The following is a 22,500-nucleotide window of genomic DNA, read 5'->3' as shown; positions in this document are numbered from 1 at the left end:
ATTTTTCATTCTTAACTTTTCTATATTCTCCCAAAAGACTTTTAATGCAGCTTTCTCTTTTTTTCCAGTTTCCTTGCTTTCTTCCTTCTTTCCTTCCCTCCTCTTCGGCTGCCAAAGTTAATTTTTATGTTCATTTCCCTCTTCTTCAGTCTTTCGTATCTCCTTCTCTTCCTTTTTTCCTTGGTGTCAAAGTTAATATCTCCCTCCATCCCTTCCTTCCTTCCTTTGCTTCTTCCCTTCATTTCTTATTTCGGGTTCTCATTTCTTATCTTCCTTTTTTTATAAATGTCGAATTTCATAACTCCCTTCTCTCCTTCTTCCTTCTTTCCTTCCTCCGATCTCCACTCCCCTAGCATCACCCAAAAATTCCATTCTTCCCTCATTCCTTCTCTCTTCCATCCCTCCTTCATCTATCAGTATTGTCAAGCACTTCATTTCCTTCTCCTTCCTTCGTTGTCTCGCTCTCCTCTGTCTTTGCTGTCAAAAAGTTCATTTTCTTCCTCCACATAACTCATAAATTATACGTCTCCCTTCATTTTTCAGCCTCTCATGTTTATTTTTATTACTTTTCCTGATTACAATAAGAGAGAACATCATATTTCATCCCTCCTACTTGGCTTTTACTGAAAAAATGTTATTATTCTCTACTTTTATACCTTATGTTTAGTCACTTCATACTACTACTACTACTACTACTACTACTACTACTACTACTATTAACAAGCATAATTTTTCTCTTAAATACTTTACTACACGTTTCCTAATGCTCCCTTTTCCTACAACAACAACAACAACTACTACTACTACTACAACTACCACCACCACCACCACCACCACCACCACCGCCTTCACTATCGTAACTCTCCATTTTCCACTCTTTATCACAAGTTTCCCAGTTACCCAGTGTTTCCTTTTAACTTTTTCTACCACCACTACCAATTTTTTCACCCCTCTTGACATTCAGTGCATTTTTACCCCCTCCGTCTTTCCACGCGGGCATAAAATATTCAGGCAAAGGTTTTCAGGGTGTGCTAATAAATTTATAATGCCCGCAGGCCCTAAAAGCTATAAAGACGAGATGCTTTTTAGACCTAAACCTGAAATTACTATCAAGGTTCCTTCATCTATTACCTCAAACATTTTCTGTAATAGTCTATCTTGTGAGGCCCGCGGTGAGAGAAAACGGGAGCTGGCTGCTGATGAGGAAGAGAAGGACATAGTAAGTGAGAAAAAAAAAAGTAACGAAAAAGGAGAAAACTAGAAAAAAAAATGGAAAAAAAAGAAAGAGGAGGATAAGGAAATGCAATTCTCTACCTTATATTTACTACCAATAATGAAAAACGCTTCCTCATACTATAACCAATCCTAACCCTTCCAAATACTCAATAAGGAGGATCAGAAAACCATCCTTACAAATACTTACAACAACAGTTCTTTCCCTTATACTCACTAGACATAATCAAAATCTCTTCCTTATACAAAATCGAATCAAAAACCTTTCCTGATATCTAATAAGGATGATCAAAAGTCTTCCTAATACCCACTTATACCCCACAATTCCCTTAGGCATTCAATTTTTATAAGTCACCCACCCATATGAAAGAAAACGTTAATAAAAAAAAAAACAGTAAAGTAGGAAAACTAATCATATTTCCTCCGCTTCGTAAAAACTAGTAAATTTGATAAGGGAAATAGAAAACGCAATGTAAGACACTTCTATTACTCACTGGTCGCTCATAACAGCACGTCATTGCGATAAAGGGAGAGAAATTCGATATAAGGCAAAGAAAACGGCGCCAACATTCCAAGGGGAGTCTATGGTAATAAGTGTGATGTGTTATGTTGGGAGTTAACCACGAGAGTCTTCCTTATTATGATGAACTGGGATTTTGCTGGTGATGAAACACACACACACACACTCTCTCTCTCTCTCTCTCTCTCTCTCTCTCTCTCTCTCTCTCTCTCTCATCTCTCTCTCACTCTCTCCTCTCTCTCTCTCTCTCTCCGCATGACGTGGTGGGCTGTTAACTGTTCTCTTATCGTCTTTTCCTACACGATTACCCCCAAACACCTCCTTCATCCTGCGTTATCACCACCACCCTCCCTGCCACCACTCCTTTCCTCACGGCTTCTTGTACAATCCTTATCCTTCATCCTTCTCTTCCTCCTCTTACTCCTCATTCTTGCTCATTATTATGTTCTCCAGGTTTATCTCGCTTTTTTTATATCTTTTTTTTCTTAATCCTACTATTTTTTTTTATTCTCTATTTTTTTCCCTTCTTTTTCCTCTCCCTCTGTATTCGCATCTTGTTCCTTTATTCTTCCAGTATTCCTGTTTCTGTTCTTTTTATTTATTTATTTATTTTTGTTGTTGTTTTTCTTCCGTTTTCTCCTCTTTCTCAGCTTCCTCACTCCTCTTCCTTTATTTTTTTTTGTTTTTTTTTATTTCTTTTATACTATTCTCATTCTTAATATTCCTGTTCTTCTTCCATCTTTTCTTTCTTTGTATTCTCGTTCTTTTCTTTTAACCTTCTATTCTTTCCATTACTTATTTTTGCTTACTCTATTTGTTCCGTCCATCTTCTTTATCCTCCTTATTCATCTTCCTCCTCCTCTCCTTCCTAATTATTCTCATTCATTTTTTTCATCTTCCTCCTCCTCCTTATCCTCATTTGTCCTTCGCCTTCTTCCAATCTTACCTCCTCTCTTCTTCCTTTTTCAAAATCTTATTCCTTCTTCATCTTATCCCTTTTCCTCCTCCTAATCCCTTCTCCCTTATGCTCCTCCATCCTTCACCTCATTCCCTTCTTTCTTCTTCTTTCTCCTCCTCCCTTCATTATTTCCATTGTTATTCTCATCCGCTTCTCTCACCTTCCTCTCCTTCTTGTCTTTCCTCTTTTCTTTCTCCTCTCAATTTCTTCAACTCCGATCTTTTATTATTATATTTCCTCCTCCTCCTCCTTCTCTTCCTCCTCCTCATCTCCATTCGTCTTTTTTGTGACTTTTCATCTTTCATCTATATCATCATCCATTCATGTTATCTTTACACTTAACTTCTACCCCTTCCTTCTTCCTTCTTCCTTCCTCCCTTCTTAACTCTTTTTTTTTTTCCCCCCCGTTTCTTCCAATCGTCTGTTATGTTTCTCTCCTCCGGACCTTGCAGTGGCACACCTTTACCTGCTAATTAAGGAAGGTAAAGAGTAGAATTTACGAAGGAAAGTGAATATTTGTTGCGAAAAATGCTACTGAGATTAAGGAGAGGATGAGATACTGTGTGTGTGTGTGTGTGTGTGTGTGTGTGTGTGTGTGTGTGTGTGTGTGTGTGTGTGTGTGTGTGTGTGTGTGTGTGTGTGTGTGTGTACCAATATGGCAGCCCTGGCTCTAATCCATGTAAAGCTAATGCATTATACAGTTGTTGCAATAATATAGTCCACTATGGCTGTAGCTTTTTGCCAAATTTATAGTCAACTCTATTTTTTCATCCAGCTTGGCGCAAAAAAATTGAATAAACACGATCATTCACAGCACTAATTTCCATACAAAAAATACTCCAACATGAGGCAAATTATGAGTAAAATTCTACAATATACTCAGTAAAATGCTGAAATATGATTACTAATGAGTGTTTGTGAGGGAGAGAGACGGAGAGAGGGAGAGAGGGTGAGAGGGAGGGGGGGATAATAAGGGAGGGAGGTGAGGGGAAAGAAAGAGGACATGTGTCTTTTTAACTGAGGGTGAGGAAGTAACGAGGGAAAATGACTGAACTAATGAGGGGAGTAATGAGAGAATGACAAGGATGAGAAGATAATGAATAAGTGAGGTCAAATTTTCAGCGAGAGAAACACAAACACACACAGACAGACAGACAGACAGACAGACAAAGAGAGACAGACAAAAGACAGTCATCCATCCATCTATCCATCCAGCCAGCCAGACACACAGAAAGACAGACAGGCAGAGCAGTAGAAGAATAAGAAAAGCAATGAAATATAGAGTTAAGATGTGGTATAATAAAAAAAAAAAAAAAAGTAATGGGATGAAAAAAAAAAAGTTGGCAGAAAATGAGCAATGATGGATGCCAAGGAGAGGAATGAGGGAAATGCGGCCAAGCTTAAAAATTAGGAAGGGAGGAAGGGATGCGAAATATGAGGGATATGTGAGGTAATAAAAGAGAGAGAGAGAGAGAGAGAGAGAGAGAGAGAGGAGAGAGAGAGAGAGAGAGAGAGAGAGAGAGAGAGAGAGAGGAGAGAGAGAGAGAGAGAGAGAGAGAGAGAGAGAGAGAGAGAGAGAGAGAGAGAGAGAGAGAGAGAGAGCCCTTTAAAACAACGAAAGAATAAAAAAAAAATAAATAAATTAAAGGAAACACTGACATGAGAACAAATATAACACAAAATGAAGAAAAACGAAAACACGAGAGGACAAAAATCCGGACATGAAATAAAACAAGAACCGAAGGGAAGCTCCAAGAACCCATCAGGACCTACACATGGCAGTCAGTCCTTCTATGAACCCCACCAATATAGCCGTGATGAAGTGACACGGGTTTCAAGTGACAGATTAACAACATTTCTACACTACCAACAACGGAAACACTCTTGAGAACCAGGCTAGTCATATCTAAACCCTTTGAAAATACGAGTAGTCATGAGAGAGCCAACCATTTTAGAATACCAGGCCAAGTCGTTAGGAGAAAGCCAAGTGTTTCAGCAGACAGGGCAAGTACAAGACAGAGGAAAGGTACCTAACAGATGATTAATGAACGACCACACGCTAGCCATTCCTGCCACTGCCTTGTCGCAATTACAGAGGCAAAGCGAAGCCACGCATCTCGTTAGGGACACCACTGAGGGACGAGGGGACGAGGAACGAAGGGAGAGACCTGGCCCGCGATGACGTGAAGCGAGATGGAGGGTTGGCAGGGAGGACCAGATGACAAGGATGAGATAATGTTGAGAGACGGGTGGTGGTGGTGGTGGTGGTGCTGGTGGTGGTGATGATAGAAGAAGAAGAAGAAGAAGAAAAGAAGAAAATTATTATGATGATGAAGAATAAGAACAAAAAAGAATAAAAAGAAAAGAAAAAGAAGATAAAATACCACCACCACCACCACTACCACCACCACCACCACCACCAAACACAGGGCAAGACGACAGATGGAAGGAAGGGAAGAGAAAACGATGAAGGTGAACAAGGGACAGGAGAAGCAGACGAGGGAAGGAAGGAAGGCAGTAAGACTGGGAGGCTAGTGGCTATTATAATGCAATGGTGAGCTGGTGGTAGTGGTGGTGGTGGTGGTGGTGGTGGTGGTGGTGGTGGTGCTACAGGAACACGCAGCTTCCAATTACGAAGACGCAGGGACGAGATTTCATATGACAGATGAGCTGGAGAAGAGAGAGGAGAGGAGGAGAATTGCTGGTGAGGAGTGAGCGAAAAAGAGTGAGAAGGAAGAATGAAAGACTAGATATAGAACACATTACATGTTATTGCATAATTCTCTGCTTTATTTATTATTTCTTGTATTAATTCCTATATGAAATAAAGAGATAGGAAGGATAGATAGATAGACTGATAGATAGACAGATAGATAGATAAACAAATAGATGGATGGATATATATATATATATATATAATATATATATATATATATATATATATATATATATATATACTCGTATATATATATATTATATATATATATATATATATATATATATATACTCGTATATATATATATATATATATATATATATATATATATATATATATATATATATATATATATATATATATTATATATATATATATATAAAGAAAATATATAAATAGATGAAGATACATGGAAAGATAGACAGTTAAATAAATAGATACACAGATATATAGATAGATTAATAAAGAAAAATCCGAGTAATTCCATAATTTATCACATTTTCCTCAATAATTCCTCATCTTTACTTGTGACACGAAGCGGAAACAAAAAAAAAATAGAACTTGGAGAAAAGAAATAGAGAGAGAGAGAAAGACATGAAAAATAAGAGATATATTTCAGAAAGTGAAGGAAGGAGTTAGTTTCAGAAAAAAAATGATGGAAGTGAAGCAATGAAAGGAGAAGGAGAAAGGAATGGAATGGGAATAGAGTGAAGAGAAATAACGAGGGAAGAAAGAGGGAGACAGAGAAAGGAAGGAAAGGAAGAAGGGAAAGGAAAGGGTAACAGAAGGAAGATGGAAAGATAAAAAAGACAATAAGAGAAGAGAAGAGGGAAAGGAAAGGATAATAAAAGGAACAAAAGAGGAAAGAGGAAGGACAGAAGGAAGGAAAGAAGAGTAGAAAAAGGAAATAAAGAGACATACACAAGAAGAAAAATGGGAGAGGATAAAAAGTTTGAGAGATGGGAAAAGGAGAGAAGAATAATGGAAAGAAGAGTAAAGAAAGGCTTGGAAGATGAAGACAAGATGAACACAAGATGAAGAGAGGAATGAAGAAGAGATGATGATGAATCCTGGGTATGAAATATGAGTGAATAAAGCGCGAAGAAAGAAAGAAAGAGAAAGAGAGTACGAAAGAGAGAAAAAGAGAGAGTACAGAAGATGGAAAGAACGAAAAATAAAATAGAAGAAAGCAGAAACAAAACGAAAATGATAAGATGTAACACAAAGAAGAAAACCAATAACAAATTAACAGCAGAAGAAAAAACAAAGAGGAAAAAAAAATAAAGAACAGAATATATTGAAGGGAAATAGATCATGCAAAACTTAATATCGGAAAAAAGAGAAGATAAAGAAGAATGATAAACTGGCAAAAGGAGGGAAAAAGGAAATACAGGAATGCGAAGGAGAATAAGCAATAGTACGATATATAATGAGAAAAATAAATAAATTAAAGTGCTGTATGTAAGGATAACAGTAGATTAAAATAAACAACAGGTTATAAAGTGGAATATGCAAAACCATAAGAAAAAATGATGGAGACGATGCAATAAAGAAATAATAACAAAAAATGAAGATAAGAAAAAGGAAGATAATGCAAAAATGAAAAATGACACAGAAATGAGATAGAGAGAAAATGATACACAAGGCAAATTAAATTATAGACAAAGAAATACAAGAGAAAATAACATAATGCAGAAAAGAATACAGAACTAGACAAATAAACAAAAAGGAAAGCTAAGTGGAATGATAAGCTCAAATAAAAACAACAAAAACAAACAAATAAGTGGAGAAGTAATAAAACAAATGAAAGAAAAATGAGAACAAAAAAAAAACACTAATAACAGAGGTAAACAAAACAGACAAGGAAGGGAGAGGAAAAGAACAAAAGATAAGGACAAGGAGACAGAGAGAGAGAGAGATAAATAACGGAAGATAGCAAGAAAAACACAAATGAGAAAAAAATAAACAAACAATAACTGGAGGAAATCTATTGAAGATAAGGAGGAAGGACAAGGAGGAAAACAATTACGGACGAGGAAAATTACAGGAAACAGACACCAGGTGATGCAGAGATAAGAGAACAATACAGGAATGAGAGAGAAAGATAAGGAGAACGAGGCGGGGAATGGCTCTGATGAAGAAGGAAAATGGGAAAGGGAAGATAAAGGAAAATTTAGGTATGTGGCGAATGTGTGAAAGGAAGAGGAGGAGGAGGAGGAGGAGGAGGAGGAGGAAAAAGAAAAGGAGAAAGAAACATGACCATCCATTTTCTTTTAATCACCAACTATTGTTTTCTTTAAGTAACGACATTTCCTCAATTTCTCCCCCATTGACGTCTACAAATAACAAGTTTCTCTCGCCTCCTCCACTGCTGCCTTCTGTAAACACACGTGGTTGTATTTCCTGAGGTGTGCTCTGTGGCGGGCCCTTTCACTGCTGGGCAAGTTCACAACACTAGTAATTCACGATATTAAGAACAATGCGTGAAATCTTTATAAGCATCAACGAGGAAAAATAAAGAAAAATAGATTACACAGTATTTTTTTCAGTATGATGGTTGGAGGTGGCAGAAAAACATGTCACAAAATAGTTAATGAATAAGAAAGTATAAGACAATTTTTTACTTTTTTTTTTTTTTTTGTGTTTGCCTTACTTTACCTTGTTGTTCCATATCATCCAGGACATCCGCAGCATGGACTTCTAGCTTCCTCCGTCTGGCGTGGCTCTGATGCCTGCATATCATTCCTCTCCGTCCCAGCTTCACTTCACTGATTCATCCATGTCTGTAACTCTTGTCCTCTAGTTATGATCAAATTGTCCAGACCTTCCCTATTAAATGGCAAAAAAAAAAAAAAATATTTAAGCTGTCTTCCTCTTACTGAGCTCATAAACTCTCCTCTCATTTTGTGCTGGACTTGTATCTCTGTGGCGTAAGAAGACAAACCTTCTACATTCTCTCTTTTCTCTTCTGTGTCTCCATGCAAACAATTTTCTACAGTGCTGGGAAGGTTAGCGAAGGAATGCCACAGCGGTAAAAGGGTTAAACTCACGCAGCCTCGTGGGGATGCGCGAGGTATAAGAAGTCCTTCAGAATACCAATAAACAGCAAGGATATGAAAATGAGGGAGCAAAGGATTCTTCCGCCCTAACCTTGTCGATGCCTTATGAGAAAACTTAGGCACCCAGAAGGCAACACCGAGGAAACATCCAATTTCCACCTCACGTTTTTACAATTTTTCCTCCCTTCAGTTCAAACGCGCAAGACCAAGGCGCCTTTAAACATCGCTATTTATGTAATATATCTTCTTTGTTCGAATTTAAATCTTATACAATGTATGATATTTGTCCTATAGTCACATTTTACAAGTTTTTTTCTTTTTCTTACCTTAGATTCAAACCCGTACCAGCCAGGCAGTTCAAGTACGCAAGACCAAGGCACCTTTAAACATCACTATTTCTATATTTTCTCCCTTCGAATTAAAATCTTGAACAATGTAAGATATCAGTCCTACATTTTCATATCTTAGTTTATTTTTTTACCCTTGAATTCAAATAAAGACGAATCCAGATTTTGTCAGATATTAACATCTTCCCTTCAGTTTAAACACACACCAACCAAGCCCCTTTACCGATCACCAGCTCTATAATATACTACCCTACAAAGGAATCACAATCTTGTACTGTTACACGTCTAATAATTAAAGACTTTCAAAGAAGGAGTGAACAGTATGAAGGAAAATTAACACAAACAGGGAAGGGTGAGGATAGACAGGCAGAGCGTAACTTGGCCCACTGATTTCCATACTCGCGATGCAAATGAAGGTCTCCGGGAACTTGCACTGTATTATCATAAGGCGAGGCAAAAAATAACCAGCGAGAGAGCGGAGATCGAGTCCCAAGGAGTTTGCGAGTGAAAAATTACCTCGACTCGGTGCAAGTTGTAATTGGAACCTTCTCTGCCTCGATCTCTCTGTGTCTGTGTTCCTATAAATGTATCCATCTATCTGTGTCCGTGTGTATGTTTCTGTCTGTCTTTGTCAATCTCTCTCTCTCTCTCTCTCTCTCTCTCTCTCTCTCTCTCTCTCTCTCTCTCTCTCTCTCTCTCTCTCTCTCTCTCTCTCTCTCCCACAGGTGTCGCGGTGCAGATCCTGATGATTGCATTTGCATATAATTGACCCTTGATGCAATAGTCGCCTTGTCAATACCCACGTGAGGGAGGAGGAGGAGGAGGAGGAGGAGGAGGAGGAGGTAACCTTATACTGTCTCTACATATTTATTTTTCTGATGTTTTTCTTCACTTTTTTTCACTTTTGTCTCCTTACTGATCCCTAATGATATTCCCCACCTGTTAATCCCCACCACTTGTACATTCACTGGTCTTCCCCATTAGCGCTTCCCTCCTCTGTTATTTCCCACCAAACGTATTTACAAGTCTTCCCCATCATCACTGCTTCACTAAACATCCCCATCTACACCCCCACTAAAATTCTCAATCTATTCCTCCCCCAAACAGTCTCCCCCAAGAGGATTACCTATCAATAACACCCCAAAGAGTTTCTTGATTAACACTCCCTTACTATTTCTCCCTAATAGTCTTCCCACACCATCGCTAAGCCACTCCCCAAATATTCCTCTCCCTACCACCCATCCCAACAACATTCCGCAAACGACCTTTCACATTTCTCCTTCCCCAACAAGCTCCCAGAAACACTCTCCCATCACTTTCTCCCCAGCATCCACACCCAACCACCGAAGCACTATCACCACCAAAACACGCACCACAAACATCCATCCCTGTCCTTCTCCACCATTCCCCCACACTGTCATCACACAAACACGTTCCCTCGCCAAGGTGTCTGCGATAAAATCTCTATTCCTTGGCTTTACTTGACTTTCTCATCATATTTTTTCCCGAGTCTCTGGGCAGGAGTTCGTAAGGTGAGGCGTTGCTTGGGTAAAGGTAAAAGCATGTGTGATTGAGCAATTTTAGTGTGTATAATGACTTCTAATTATGATAAGAGTCTCCAGGTGCGAGGAACACAGGTGATAAGGAATAAGGAATAAGGAGAGAGAGAGAGAGAGAGAGAGAGAGAGAGAGAGAGAGAGAGAGAGAGAGAGAGAGAGAGAGAGAGAGAGAGAGAGAGAGAGAGAGAGAGAGAGAGAGAGAGAGAGAGAGTTTTTTTATCCTCTAGAACTCAACCTCTCCCTTCCCCTCCCACCCCCCAAACACGTACACACGTACACACAATTCTGTTTACATCCCGCATCTCATTAGTGAAGTCTCGCCTGCTGCTTTGTGTGTGTGTGTGTGTGTGTGTGTGTGTGTGTGTGTGTGTGTGTGTGTGTGTGTGTGTGTGTGTGTGTGTGTGTGTGTGTGTGTGTGTGTGTGTGTGTGTGTGGTGAGGAAATGGTTTTAAAGTAAGTTATTTCTCTTTTCTGCACTTCATGTCACTTACACACACACACACACACACACACACACACACACACACACACACACACACACACACACACACACACACACACACACACACACACACACACTCACACTAACCTAACCCCTCTCTTCCCAAGTAACCCACTTCACTATGACAAGCCAGGCACCCAAAGCCACAACACTGCTAAACAAACCCACTGCACTCCCAAAGGCGCCCCAAGAACCCACACGCCAGGGTCTCAATAGAAGCACTTGCTCTGAGAAACGTAAATTCTATATCCAAAAGAAACTTGCTTCAGTTTTACCGAGAGAGAGTCGAGGAGAGAAGAGAGAGGAGGAGAGGGAGAATACAGGCAAGGATGTTAGCGAGACAGAAACACAGAGAGAATAAAGAGGAGAGGATAGAAGTAAAGAAGCAATGGAGACAGAGAAGACAAAGACAGAAGAAGATAGAAAAAGGAGAGAAGAGAGAAGAAGAAGAAGGAGAGAGAGAAGAAACAGAGAAACATAAACAGAGGAAAAGAAGACATGATAGAACCAAGAACGTGAGAGAGAGAGAGAGAGAGAGAGAGAGAGAGAGAGAGAGAGAGAGAGAGAGAGAGAGAGAGAGAGAGAGAGAGAGAGAGAGAGAGAGAGAGAGAGAGAGAGAGAGAGCGAGCGCGGGCTGAGTAGGTCACGATTTCATGCAAGGGACGATCAATAGATGGCACCACTGGCTTGGTTGCTCTGGTCCTGTGCTGCATTACTCCCCCCTCTCTTCCATCCCTCCCCCAGCTTCCCCTTCCCCTCCCAGCCCACCCAGCAGCCTCGCCTCCCCCACCGCGGCCTGCAGGCATTAGAAGAAGTCAGAACAAGTCTTTTCCTTCCCATCCTCCTCGTTCTGGACACGTACAGATGTATTTAGAGCGTCTTTGTTACTAAATTTAGCCAGGAGGAGGAGGAGGAGGAGGAGGAGGAGGAGGAGGAGGAGGAGGCTGTAATATATTCAACATCAAGTCTAAGTGTCATGTTAGTTTAAACAGTTGACCACATTCATATTTTTCAGCACGTCCTCTCTCTCTCTCTCTCTCTCTCTCTCTCTCTCTCTCTCTCTCTCTCTCTCTCTCTCTCTCTCTCTCTCTCTCTCTCTCTCTCTCTCTTCGTGTGTGTGTGTGTGTGTGTGTGTGTGTGTGTGTGTGTGTGTAAAGAATTAGCATATTTTGCGCATGTGAGCTAGTGAACGAGCGAGAGAGAGAGAGAGAGAGAGAGAGAGAGAGAGAGAGAGAGAGAGAGAGAGAGAGAGAGAGAGAGAGAGAGAGAGAGAGAGAGAGAGAGAGAGAGAGCAAAGACGGAGTAAAACCCAGAATCATAAATACACTGAAACATAAGTACGAAGGGAGGGGAGGAGGAAAGGAGGAGAGGAGGAGGACGGAGGGAGGAAAGACGGAGGTAAGGAGAGACAGGGGAGAGATATTAGTCATTCAGGTGAGACACGAGAGACACCTGGCAGCGATGAAGAGAGATGTTGTTATGGTGACTTAGGAAGAAGAAGAAGAAGAAGTAGAAAAGAAGATGAGGAAGAGGAAGAAGAGGAGGAGGGAGAGGAGGAGGATAAGGAGGTGTGCTCAACCGAAGCTCGTAAGTGCAAGGAGACAAAAAGGTCTTAATAATTAGAGATAAGAAGACAAGATTGATAAATACATGAATACGAACGTGACTGGAGGAGGAGGAGGAGGAGGAAGAAGAAAAAATAATGAATAAGACACGAGACAAAAACAGATGACATTTATAAGACGTGTGTGAAGGAGAGCAGAGGAGAGGAGAGGAGAGGAGAGGACTGGTAATAAGTGGGAGTTGAGAGGTGAGAAGGAGAGAGAGGAGGAGAAAGCAGGAAATAGGGTAGCGAAAGAAGAGTTGGGAATAAGATAACAGAAGAAAAGAGAAAGACTAGAAACGAAAGGAGAAGAGAGAAAAGAGAAATTTGGCAGAGAGAGAGAGAGAGAAGAAATAAGAAAATAGGAAAGAAAGGGAAGGAGAAGGAAAGAGACAGGAAAGGAAATAAAAGAAACAAATTTAACGGAAAAGAGAACAAGAAACCAAACAAGAAGAGAAATAAAAAGAATAAAAAAGATAAATTAGAGGAGGAAATGAGTAGAAAAGTGAAAAAAAAGGAGAGAAAACAAGATCCTAGAGGGAGAGAAAGAAAGACACTCGAAAAGGAGGAGGAGGAGGAGGAGGAGGAGGAGGAGGAGGAGGAGGAGGAGGAGGAGGAGGAGGAGGAGGAAGAGGAGGAGATTATAGAGGCGGCGGGAAGATGAAATGCAGCTACGTTGACATGATGAAGACGGATGGAGAGAGAGAGAGAGAGAGAGAGAGAGAGAGAGAGAGAGAGAGAGAGAGAGAGAGAGAGAGAGAGAGAGAGAGAGAGAGAGAGAGAGAGAGAGAGAGAGAGACTAATCAGCGTAAGAAATTTAAATAAACTAATTAACCAAAGGAGAGAAAGGAAAAAGAGGAAGGAGAGAACAATGTGAAGAAAGGAATAGAAGAAGAAAATGAAGGAGAATTTTACAAGATGGCATAGAATAATAGTAAATAAAGGAGAAAGATAAAGGATGGATTAAAGGAGTAACAGCAAAGAGGAAATTGTTATAAAGGTATTGTAAACGTAAATAAGGAATAAAGGAAGGGAATAAGATAGAAGAGGAAAGAAGAACAAGAAGAAGAAGAAGAAGAGGAAAGAAAGAAATAAAGAAATGAAACGAAACAAATAGATCAAAAGAAATAGACAAAAAAAAAAAGAAAAAAACAAGAAAAAGAAAAAACAAACACGCAAGAGAAGAAAAGAACAAGAAAAACAATTACAAGAAGACGAATAAGAAAAAAAAACAAAATAATATGAAATACAACATACAAAGAATTAGGCAAAAAAAAAAATAGAAGACCAAAAGAAAAACACGATTGTATGAAGGGGAGAGAGAGAGAGAGAGAGAGAGAGAGAGAGAGAGAGAGAGAGAGAGAGAGAGAGAGAGAGAGAGAGAGAGAGAGAGAGAGAGAGAGACGAGTTCTGACAAATACACACACACACACACACACACACACACACACACACACACACACACACACACACACACACACACACACACACGAAGAATGAATCTCTACCTAATGAGAAGGCAACCTATGAATCATTCTCCCCCTGCTGTCTCCCCTCCTCCGTCGCGCCCCAGCGGGAATGTAGGCCGTGATCCTTCGTAAATTAAAAGGATATGTAGCGAAAATTAAAATAAAAATCAGAGGTAGGGCTTATGGCGGCCCGTGTGTGTGTGTGTGTGTGTGTGTGTGTGTGTGTGTGTGTGTGTGTGTGTGTGTGTGTGTGTGTGTGTGTGTGTGTGTGTGTTGTTGTGGTGGTTGTTGTTGTTGTTTAGTAGTAGTAGTAGTAGTAGTAGTAGTAGTAGTAGTAGTAGTAGTAGTAGTAGTAGTAGTAGTAGTAGTAGTAGTAGTAGTAGTAGTAGTAGTCGTAGTAGTAGTAGTAACAGTTCTCTAACGAAATATATTTTTTTTCTCGCAAAATACCAATTATTTTAATACTTTAGGTGTGAACGAGTGCAGGTGTGCTGCGACACGTGAGCAGTCACACCTGGCAGTACCATTCATGTGTGACAGGTGTGTTTCTGTGTCCCTTCATTCTGCCTCTTACCTTTAATCTTTTTCTCCCTTATTCTATTTACCACAGGTTCACTCACTCCATCTCTCCTCTAATCCTCTCCACTCTCTCCTCCACCCTAGCAGTGATCTCCTCTGTACCTTCCTTCTTTCCTCCGATCCTTTCCTCTTCCTCTTCCTGTCACTCTCGTTAGTTAACCTTCTATGAGTATTTCATCATGTTCTGGAATTTATGTTTTATTATTTTGTTGTTGTTGTTTTTGTTGTCGTTGTCGTTGTTGTTGTTGTTGTTGTTGTTGTTGCTGTTGTTGATGCTGCTGTTTGTTCTTGTTCTTCTTATCCTACATTATAATTATATTCATCTCCCTATTCTTTGTTTCCTCTTCCTCCTATTTACTCCATTTTCCTTTTTTTTTTCTCTCTAACCCACAGACTACTTTTCTTCTCCTTTCTCACACATTTTTTTCCTTTTCTCCTGTTTCTCCTATCAAATTCTATCTAGTCCTTTTTTTCACAATCCTCTTTCCTTCTCCTTCTGCTTCTATCGTTTCCTATCCATCCTTACAATCCGCCTTCCTTCCTTCTCTTCCTTCTATCAGTTCCTCTCTTCCCTCACAACCCTTCCTTCTACCGCGTTCCAGTCATTGCCCAACCTTTGCACAGTCGCCCAGTCAATCACCCTACACCCCACACAGACACCCGTCAAGAGGACCCACGCCACGCCACGCCACGCCACACGACGGAAGAATAACGTGGGGTCTGCAATCTTCCTCCTCACTACGACTGCCCTTCGAAACATAGATCGTGGGTGAAATCTCGCTGCCCCCTCGCAAGCAATTCCCTTTTATATTTCTCTCTGTTTCATTCGGATTCATTTGTGAAGCGCGCGAACACTCGAAGAAAAGAGGAACACGCTATTACTGGGATATTACACTCTTTATTTGTAATGTAAGGCGCATGACACCACCCGCTGAAGGCTTTTACAGCACGCTAGGGGCTCCTTACTCACTCCCTTCCTCCCTCTCTGCCTCCCTGCCTGGTTAAGTGCCTCTCTTCTTCATTCGAGTCGTTTTCTAATGCATGTCTCCCTATCTTCCTTCTTTCCTTGCTTCTATCTTCATTCTTTTTTTTTTATGAATATTTACCTGTCTTACTCTTCCTTCGTTCTGTTTGCATTTATTCTCTTCCTGTTTTTCGTTTTTCTTTCCTTTGTCTTCATTTTCATCGTCTTCTATGCATGGCTTTCTCCTCTCCTCTCCTTCTTCCCTTTCTTCTAGCTTCACTCTTTTAATACTTCTAATGCATTTCTTCCTCCCTCTCTTCCTTGTTCCTTTCCTTCCCTTTGTGATCATTCCCTTTGTCTTCTAAAGCATATATTCTCTTCCTTCCTTCCTTCCTTCCTTCCTTCTTTCCTTCACTTTGTCTTCATTCTGTTCTAATGCCTTCCTTCTTTCATCTCTAATACAAATTTTATTCCTTTTCTCAATTCCTTTCTTTCTTCCTTAGTTTCCTTTACATTTGTTTTCATCGTCTAATCCCTCTCTTTCTTCTTTCCTTTTGTCTTACTTTTGTTTCTCTCTCGTAATACATCCTATTCTTTCCTTCCCATTGCCTCCTTCACTCCCTTCATTCCTTCCCTCTCGTAATTCGGCACTTCCTTCCGTCCCTTTAATTCTTTCATGATCTTCTAATTCAATCTTCCTTCTTTTCCCTCCCTTTATGATTTTCGTCTTGTAATTGAATTTTCCCTCCTTTCCTCCCCTTTATTTCCTCCATGATTCTCTCTCTCTCTCTCTCTCTCTCTCTCTCTCTCTCTCTCTCTCTCTCTCTCTCTCTCTCTCTCTCTCTCTCTCTCCATACTTATATACATTCATCCTTTCCATCCTTCCTTCCTGCTTTCTCCCTCCCAAACTATCCCAATTTCTCCTTTCTTCCTGTCTTTCATCCTATTCTTTATCACCCATCCCATTCCAACGCTTCATTTTCTTATTTCCTTCCTATTTTCCTCTCTGTCATCCTATCCCTACTCTTCCTTGTACCTAAAACCCTCCTTCCTTTCCTCTCCCTCCTTTTCCCTCCCTCCCAAACCATTCTAACGCTTTCCAGCCTCTAAAACACACTCCTTTCTTACCTCTCTTGATTCCCTCCCTTGCTCCTCCTCCTCCTGCGACCATCCTCCCATCCTTTCCAGCCTCCACACTAATGCCTGACTTATGCCTCATGCCGCGCCACTGAAACGAGCCGAAATGTCTAATATGCCTACTTATGACAGGACAGAGCGGCTCTCAGTAGCGGTAACAGCATCTTTGGCGAGGTAATCCCCTTGTTTTGACTCCCAGAACGAATGGGACCCGGTAAGGAGTAAAAAAAATAAGACTGATGGTGCGGAGTGAGTGTAAGACGAGGAAGGGAGGATGGAAAGGTGAGAGGGAAGCGAAGAAGGCAGGGAATAACAAAGAGGATAAGAGGAATAGATGGAAAAGTGAAGTGGCGTGGAAGAAAGAGGAATGCCTGTAGCTGGAGAATGATTCGATGTGAAAGAGAATGGAGGAGAATGCTGATGAAGGAGGAAGAGGAGGAGACGGATAAGCAGGAACAGCACAGGAAAAGGAAAGTGGAATAACAGTGAAAACAAAAGGAAAAGAACGGAGAAGATAACAAAAAAGGGGGAATGAAATGAAAATAGATGAGGATGCAAGGAATATGTGAGGAAAGAAGAAATAAACAGTACAACACGGAAGACAAAGAGGAGAATGAGGAAAACGAACATGGAGGAAAATTAACAAAAAGAGGAAGAGGACAAATTACAAATGGAAAAAAAAATGAAAGAATAATTAAAAAAATAAAGAAGAGATGAATAAATACGTGGAAAGAAACACAAATCAAGAAAAAAGTAAGGAAAATCTAGAGGAATAACAAACAAAAGATAAAAAAAAAATACACGAGACAAGAGAAGTAAAAATAACACGAGGAAGAGAATGAAAGAAGGAAAACGAATACGAAGAGAAAGAGAAAACGAAGAGAAGCATACAAGGAAGGTAAGGGGAATCTGGGAGGACAAGAAATAAATATAAAACAATACAGGTAAAGCAAGGGAGGACAGTAGCGTAGAGGAGAGGGAGAGGGAGAGGAGAGGCCTGCCAGGAAGCCCTATGGAAGCGTCTTACCGCCACTCATGGAGGTTTAAATCCCACAGAAAAATCAGCTTATAAGGGAAACACAAGTCCTCCTACCTCACCAGACACGTCCAGGTGCGCCTCACACCTGCCGTTACCTATAATTGAGGACCCCACTTACCTCAGGCGCCGAAGGTAGGAAGGAGAGAAACAAACTGAGCGACCCCAGTACTTTTTTTCCCATTTTCCTCTATTTAATTATTAGTAACAAAGGGGAAAGGTGAGAGATGCGTAAATAACTGAGTAAACAGGTATCTAAACAGGTGCTACAGGTAAATTGAATGTGCTATATAATGCATGCGTGGGTCATCTTATTCCGGCTCCCAATAATTTCGATGTGTCCCCAGGTGCTCCCACGGACAGGTACGGGTTAGTCATCTCCCCTTCTGTATCTGTGGCGAGGATCTACCTGTGCAAATCAACAGGTATGAGTATCTGGGAGAGGAACGGGCGATACCGGAGAGGAAATGAGGTATGGGTAAGTAGGTGAAAGGGTTACGGGGATGGGTGGGTGGGTGGGTGGGTCTCTCTCTCTCTCTCTCTCTCTCTCTCTCTCTCTCTCTCTCTCTCTCTCTCTCTCTCTCTCTCTCTCTCTCTCATTCCAGGCCTGAGGGGAAATTTATAAAGAAGTGAGGGTTGTTTGCTGAACCTTGGCGTTGTTTGCCGTACACTCAGATTATGTTGACACCTCTCACACACACACACACACACACACACACACACACACACACACACACACACACACACGTGACTGGCAGGTGTTAGAGTTTTACGTCAATTTCCTTCTTTGATTCACCTTCATTTTTACTTAACACTAATCTCATTTTCTTCCTTTGTTTCAAATTACTGAGTGAGGTGCGAGGTGGAATTATCTTTGTTGCTCTACGTTATGGGATTAGATTATTAAGAGGAAGTCAGAGAGAGAGAGAGAGAGAGAGAGAGAGAGAGAGAGAGAGAGAGAGAGAGAGAGAGAGAGAGAGAGAGAGAGAGAGAGAGAGAGAGAGAGAGAGTGCACGTGCGGCAGAGGGAAAAAAAGTTTAAACGTGGGATCTGAATAATTTCCTCACTTGTAAGTTGGAAATATTTCTGGTACAGCTGTGTGTGTGTGTCTGTGTGTGTGTGTGTGTGTGTGTGTGTGTGTGTGTGTGTGTGTGTGTGTGTGTGTGTGTGTGTGTGTGAGCACCTGTGTATCTCACCTGGCAGGTCAATACATGTGTTTCCATTAACGTGTGTACCTGTGGCAGTCACTCCAGGCCCTTCATCCCGTCACGCCCTTCACGGCCTTCACGCTCTGGCCAGCCCCTCACCCCACTCACCCCAGCGGCGCCAGGAAGCCCTACATGAGCCATGCTGCCGCTGCCTGGCGTGTGCTTGAGTGTGGGTGTGTCTGTGTGTCTGTGGGTGTGTCAGGGTGTGTCTTCAGAAACGAGAGCAGAGCGAGCGTGCGGTCCCTGCCGAGGCCCCGAGCGGAGTGGCGAGCCTCGGCGGGAGTGCGTGCGGCAGGAGGCCCCGAGCGGGGACGGAGTGCGCGAGTGAGGAGCCCCGGCGGTGTGGTGGCACTGGCGGTGGTGGTGCGGCGCGCGTGTGTGGTGAAGGAAGGTGGACGTCAGTATGCCGCTGGCCAGTGAGGGGAGCGGGCTGCCGTCGTACGCCCCCGACACGCCATGGGGGCCGCGCCACTCTACTGGAGGGGGGCAGCGCTCGGAGGGACTCTCGGCCCGCTGCCTCGAGGGGCACCTCCCGCGGCCGCTGAGTGGACACAATACACTGTTTGCGACAGAACCGGTGGGGGGCGGTGGTCTCCTGGTGCGGGTGGTGGTAGTGGTGGTCACGGTGGTGGTGGTGGTGGTAGGGGGGTGTGGGCGTGCATGGGCGTGGGTGGTGGTGGCGGTAGCATGGGCGGCTATGCTGGCGCCCACATGCCACGCCAACCCGGACGCCAAGAGACTCTACGACGATCTGCTCAGCTCCTACAACCGCCTGATCCGCCCCGTGGGGAACAACTCCGACAGACTCACCGTCAAGCTGGGACTCAAACTCTCCCAACTCATCGACGTGGTGAGTACAGCTTCCATGCAACTCATCAGCCTCTCCCCGGGGGGCGCGCTGACCCCCGCCCCTCACAGACCCTCGCCAAAGTCATAAGTTCCGTCCCTCGCGTCGCGCCCCGCAGCTGGCGTGGGCACGAGGCAGGGCTGAGGCACATTCCGGGCAACTTTAGGTGGACGGGGTGGGCGGAGTCGGTGGGTCGTCGCCTCACAGTTATCGACACGCCTCCTGCCACAGGCCAGCCCGCTTGGGCCGCCGCCGCCGCTGCAGATATCCCCACACGCTGACCGGCTGCACCACTTTGATCTCAGCCGCGAGGCCCTGCATCCACTTCCGGCAGCCGTGTCGCCGCGCCTCTGTGTCGTGTTCAACTTCCCCCACGCCTCCATCAAAGGAATAAGCGGACTTTAAAACTTTTTACCGCAAACTACCAGCACAGACGCAGAAGGAGGCGCAGCAGGAGGCCCTCAGCAGCGCGTGATCAATGTTGACCCACACTACATCACGCGCCGAATATGGGCAGATTAGCGGCGATCCGACTAGGGCAGCATGGGGCGGGGCGGCCTGGAAGGGGGATGCACGGGGCTGGGCGGGGCGGGGTACGTAGTGAGGCGGGGCATGGGGGAGGGGGAGGGGGAGGGGGAGGGTGTGCCACTGCCAAATGTCCATCATGGTCGCAGCGTGTGTGTTGTTTGTAATGTTTGTGCCACTACTCGTAAGCTGCACATTCTTTACTCTCTCCGTCACACACACACACACACACACACTTAAAGCTGAACGTGTTGTCTTTTTTTCATCAAATATAATTAGAAACAAAGGCTATTGGGTTGGTTTTTAAATATCCAGAAGACACTTGTGAATACTTAATGACTCCCAGCGATAAGCAAACGAATATCACAGATACTCACGTTAAATAAGAGAGTTGAGACGTAAATTATGAATGAAATTGTGTCGCTACAGAGAGAGAGAGAGAGAGAGAGAGAGAGAGAGAGAGAGAGAGAGAGAGAGAGAGAGAGAGAGAGAGAGAGAGAGAGAGAGAGAGAGAGAGAAAAAACAAGCAACACATGATAAAACTGTGCCAAAAAAGTCTGAAAAAAAAAACGAAGCAAAACCAAATCCGTGTTGACTAGAGTGACATTTCAAAACAGAGGGAACAACACAAACAACAACACAGCAGACTCGTGAAGAACAACAACAAGAACAACAACAATACTAAGTCATGTAAATGCAAATCCTGACTTAAGACAACACTTGCAGGCTTCCGCAACACAATACAACACAAACAAAACACGAGCCACGGCGCGACCCACACAAACACAACACAATCAGAGTAGCGGCAGTATGTTAAGCGTTGCCCCAATACTTACTCGCAACACAAATGGGAGACAAATTATCGCAACACTATTAAACGAATACTGGGAGAGAGTACAGGACAATATATAGAAACGAAAACAAGGTAAATGAAAGAAAGTGTTCGGTATTAAAGTGCAAGCAACACAAATTCAACACACAAACTGCAACACAATAGATAACTAAACAAAAAGTGTTCGAGAGTGGAAACACACAGAAACACAAAATAATGAAGCATAACTAATAAGGATAGGGTGTTCCATAATGACGCAACACAAATTAAAGAGAAAAACATCGAAACACGTAATAAGCAAAAAAAAAAAAAAAGTGTTGCATTATCAAGAATACGCAACCAAAAAACCAGAAAATCAACAATGAAAAAACACATTCGATAAACATAAACACGCAACACAAAGATAAGCACACACACACACACACACACACACACACACAAACAAACAACACACAAAAAACAGCTGGTTTAATGAAGACTTCTCAACACAACACACACAGCAGAGTTCACAACACTTGGCAACACTCAGCACATCAGATCTCACAGTTTAAACGACACACGAGACTGGGAACACTGCACACGCAACACAAATAACACTCGCAGAGGAGAGAGGAGCGCAATGAGGCCAAATAGACTCAGAAATATCAAAGAAAAAATATATTAATGTCTTATTCGTAAAAGCAAAGCAAGGGAATATTTTTTTCTTTTTGTCAGCATCAACACAAAGGAAGTGAGTCATTTGAGTTCTCAGTGGCTTTATTTCTCGTGAAGCTGAAAGTGAAATCGAGGCTGTGGTGATGATGAGTGATGATGATGATGGTGGTGGTGGTGGTGGTGGTAGTGGTGGTGGTGGTGGTAGTGGTGGTGAAAAGAGTGACAAGAGGGGAATTGAGGACGACACACACACATACACACACACACACACACACACACAATCATAAATTCATAAAAAATAAATGAAAAAAAAAAACAGAAAACAGAACAAAATCCGATCTCTTTCAAATTTTGTGAAAAATATAAGGGAGGATTTATGATGTCTGTATATCAATGTTCACGAGTTCCTGTCACGATTCGTAAGCTTAAAGTGATCGCCAGGTGACCATATGCTGAAGTTTAATTACCAGGTGTGTGTGTGTGTGTGTGTGTGTGTGTGTGTGTGTGTGTGTGTGTGTGTGTGTGTGTGTGTGTGTGTGTGTGTGTGTGTGTAATAAATATGCAGCTGTGTCAAACATTAAAATACCAGAAATAAACAAGAGAAAATACAGAAAAAATAAGAAACCAATACAATCAGATAAATAAGAAAAAAATGAAAAAGAAAAAAATTATACCCAAAACCCATTCAAGGCAAACAACAAAAGGGAGTTTAAACAAGCCAATCAAATCCATAGAGAACCCATTACTGCACA

General features: G+C 42.1%; 1 protein-coding gene across 1 annotated transcript in view; it reads left to right on the top strand.

The window, feature by feature from the left end:
• The first annotated feature begins 18,656 nt into the window (after positions 1-18,656).
• The window catches only part of LOC135091783 (acetylcholine receptor subunit alpha-like 1), a 131,539-nt gene continuing 127,695 nt past the window's right edge, over positions 18,657-22,500 (top strand). The window contains 1 exon segment of the mRNA XM_063989749.1: positions 18,657-19,740. Within this exon segment, the coding sequence (XP_063845819.1) occupies positions 19,294-19,740 (447 nt within the window). The 5' untranslated portion in view covers positions 18,657-19,293.

The sequence above is a fragment of the Scylla paramamosain genome, chromosome 38 (genome assembly GCF_035594125.1).
Source record: "Scylla paramamosain isolate STU-SP2022 chromosome 38, ASM3559412v1, whole genome shotgun sequence".
Classification (NCBI taxonomy): Eukaryota; Metazoa; Arthropoda; class Malacostraca; order Decapoda; family Portunidae; genus Scylla; species Scylla paramamosain.
The sequence above is the reverse complement of the archived record's forward strand: the minus strand, read 5'-3'. Positions and strand labels throughout refer to the sequence as shown.